General features: G+C 43.3%; 1 protein-coding gene across 1 annotated transcript; it reads right to left on the bottom strand.

The window, feature by feature from the left end:
• Positions 1-840: 840 nt before the first annotated feature.
• cart4 (cocaine- and amphetamine-regulated transcript 4) lies at positions 841-3,284 on the bottom strand. Its single transcript, XM_063186094.1, has 3 exons — positions 2,861-3,284; positions 1,733-1,810; positions 841-1,134 (listed from the first exon to the last, which is right to left on the bottom strand). Exons 1-3 carry the CDS (start codon positions 3,002-3,004, stop codon positions 1,027-1,029), a joined length of 330 nt encoding a protein of 109 aa, XP_063042164.1. The 5' UTR covers positions 3,005-3,284; the 3' UTR covers positions 841-1,026.
• Positions 3,285-3,557: the final 273 nt, after the last annotated feature.

The following is a 3,557-nucleotide window of genomic DNA, read 5'->3' as shown; positions in this document are numbered from 1 at the left end:
ACGTCAGCCACGCGTCGAGCTGCGGAGCTTCACTCCAGTGATTCCCGGGAAGACGCACATCCACAGTCAGCTGCTTCATGGCATTATCGGCGTGTTATAGACAAATGTTCAATATTTTCTACAGCTAAGTGTGTGCAGAGTGGGAAAGTGGGAAGGTGAGGGACATGAATATATCAAATTGTCCTGGTAGCCTATGCTGTCCTTGCCTTGTGTGTCTATGTGTGTGTTTTTTAAAGGAGGTGGGGACAAGCTAGGCTCATCTCAAAAGTGGTATGGACATGTCCCCACCATCCACACCTAAAATAACACCATTGTGCAGAGTAGTTTCCGACGACAGCTACTCAGGGCGCATTGGACTTCTGTCGCTTTAATTCACTTCAGCCGATGAAATCAGTAGGTCGCAGCATGGTGTCCTAATCTAAATAGGCTACTTGAATGGTCTCAAAAGGTCACTCTCATCCTTCCATGAATGACAGAAGTAGCTTATATCGATACAGACATTCCTGAATAATTTACCATTTAGACTACCAGTCCGTAATGTGTTTGAAACTCCCAAAAGGCTAAACCCGATAAGCTCATTCTTCAAAAGATTACAAATTCCCCTGGCATTGTTTCAACAGGCCTTATTGTTTTTCGGCACCAATAAAATAAACTACTGAGGAAGAAGAAGATGGACACAAACCAGCTAAAGGCTACAGCATCCTCAAGAGACTGGATCATCAGTCTACGTCTGCAAATGAAAGAAGTAGTAGCAATAGGCCTATATAGCAGATTTCGTTTACGTTTCATTTACTTCTGCATTTTTGGAATGGGGACAAAAGGAAGGAAAAAAACAGGCTGTCATGTCCGTTGACATTTTTATTAAATAAAATAAATCCATCTAAACATTCTTTACCAATTCCAGGCAGTATTTCAGAACAAATGACACATGCAAACTGATTAACGAAAGTTCACATTTGAAGAACCGAGAGTTTTCCTTTCGTCTTGGAGACCAGACCGGTGAGGTGCACAGCAGCTCGAGCACTCTCAGTAGCATCGCAGGAAGAATGTGTTGCACGCGGTGCCCCTCATGCAGTCGCACAGGCGTCCAATACGCGGCCCGTGCTTCATGGCGCAGCGCTCCCCGACATCACACTGAAGAAGGAAAGAAACAGCCATATCAATCAATCAATCAATCAATCAATCAATCAATCAATCAATCAATCAATCAATCAATCAATCAATCAATCAAACTTACTTATATAGCACATTATCATACATAACTGTAATTCAATGTGCCAAAGTAGATAAGAGGAAAGAGAAGAAGAAACTAAACTAGCCTATATTGTGCTATATGTAGTAGATCATCACCGAAGGCAGATAAGAATAAAGCTGTTTTTAATTTCCTTTTAAAACAAGATACAGTTGGGACAGTTCTAATTTGGACAGGAAGTTGGTTCCAGCATTTTGCCGCAAAATGAGATGTCATTTCACCATCACCAAAGCGTCAGCCGCCTACAGAGTTATGCGACACTTCTTCGGTCCACACAATATGACAGGTAGGCCTATTTACAAAAACAGCAAGGCTACTGCCCGTTTACAACATTTGTTGGCTTTTTGTTTGATGCCCACCACACACACACACACACACACACACACACACACACACACACACACACACACACACACACACACACACACACACACACACATACACATAAAGCGTCAACTGTAAAATAAATCATTCCCTTACCCGTGGGATAATGCTGGCTTTCTTCTCCAATATATGATTGTCTTGATCTCCTTCCAAAAGTCCTTCAAGAGCTTCAGCCTTGAAAAGAAAAAACGCCAGTTATTTTTCAAGTGAGAACGTGAGCCCGATTAGGCATTACGCACACGTCACAGCTTCAACACTTCTCAAGTTCAGTTAGGCTATTACACTTATAATCTTAGTTATTTCAAATCTGGTCATGTATTAATCAGTCATCATAGGAGTCAAAAATGCAGGAATGAAATATCGGCTACACGATACAATTAGATGCATCAATTCAGCACCTAAAGAAACGTCTGTAGCCTACTTTTGTTGCATCTATCACAATAAATGAGGCGAACACTTAAGAGTCGCCATTACAGCTAACTGTGTTGGTCTGACTATGTACGTGGTGAGGTAATTCTAAAGTTGACTGTGTAATAATTATTTAAAAATCATTCAATGTTCTAATGAACAAACATCTGAAACCCGGGCAATTGGCGCCTTCTTGGCTGTCTCCATAGCTGGTGTGTGAATCTGAGCATCTGTATGGCCTATGTGTATTTGAAAGCACTTTGAGTTAATTAGGCTGTAGCTATTGTGCTATAGCTATACGTGCATTTTTGATTGTTGGATAATAATAATGCGCTAAGATACTTTTGGTATTGTCTAAATGTTTATTGTGGGTTAGGCTACTTGTATGTTTTATGTGTCCTATATGGAATGGCCAATTCTGGATATTTTGTATGAGTGAAGCTCACTTGCACTGCAATTCATTGGGTACAAATGGATGAAAGTTGTCTAATCTAATCTAATAGACAATAGACAATACGTTATTTTAACGCACATGGTCTTCTTTGCTGGTAGTTTATTAGGTGAACAATGCGTTTCGCTGACAGTCAACCTGATGAAACGCGTTGTTCACCTAATAAACTACCAGCAAACAAGAACAGTGTGTGCTGATTTCTCTCCTTTACTTGGACTAATTTTACTGCACATCACCAGCACCTGGGCAGCCTGGTTGTGCACAGGAATTCTACTTTTAGTAGGCTATAGGGTTATTTTATCGCTTCACTGTTTGGCGACTAATATTTTGATATTTGTGGTGGAGAGCTATCCCATAATGCTTACCAGATCCCTGGCGACGAAGCCCATCTGGAACTGCTCCTCCTGTCCCGAGACGCGGCTCTCAGGTGACGACAGCTCTCCCCTGCACACCGTGCCGAGCACGCTCAGGCACACGCTGATGAACATGACCACCCGGGCGCTGTCCATGGTAGAGCTGGCGATGCGGAGGCGCTGCTGGATCACCGTGCGTAAAAGGCGAGTTGGAGTTGGGAACAGCGCTGTTGCTGTTGCTGTTGCTGAAGCGGTGGCAATAAGATACCGCTGGATCACTCTTCCCAACTGTTGGACGTAGAGTGGAGTGCAGTGGTGCTGTCTGCTTGTTCTTGCTTCTTCTCCGGTTGTGCTGTTGCCGTTTTCCTGCCTGCGTCCCCGTGTGTTGTCTACTTCTACTTCTGTGTCGGAACTGTCTTATCCTGTTGCTGGAAAAGTTTCCCCTTTTATACAGTTGAGTGCCAGCCTCGAGCCTGGAGATGTAGACTGTTAACGTGAGCAACGTCATCAACCCCCCACCTCTCTCTCTCTCTCGTCAGTGTGTTTTCCCCTCTTGCCTTGAATTGATGAGAAAGCGGCTCTAGGTCAAAGAAGGTAGTAAATAAACAAATGCAGACAGAGGACGCAGAGAGAGAGAGAGAGAGAGAGAGAGAGAGAGAGAGAGAGAGAGAGAGAGAGAGAGAGAGAACCTAACCCTCATCCATTATAT

This window comes from Engraulis encrasicolus, chromosome 20, assembly GCF_034702125.1.
Source record: "Engraulis encrasicolus isolate BLACKSEA-1 chromosome 20, IST_EnEncr_1.0, whole genome shotgun sequence".
Lineage (NCBI taxonomy): Eukaryota > Metazoa > Chordata > Actinopteri > Clupeiformes > Engraulidae > Engraulis > Engraulis encrasicolus.
The sequence above is the reverse complement of the archived record's forward strand: the minus strand, read 5'-3'. Positions and strand labels throughout refer to the sequence as shown.

Coding starts and splice junctions, on each gene's coding strand:
- cart4 (XM_063186094.1), bottom strand. CDS start 3,004: ATGGACAGCGCCCGGGTGGTCATGTTCATCAGCGTGTGCCTGAGCGTG. Junction 1,811..2,860: donor GCTTCGTCGCCAGGGATCTG/GTAAGCATTATG, acceptor TTTCTTTTCAAG/GCTGAAGCTCTTGAAGGACT. Junction 1,135..1,732: donor AAGCCAGCATTATCCCACGG/GTAAGGGAATGA, acceptor TTCCTTCTTCAG/TGTGATGTCGGGGAGCGCTG.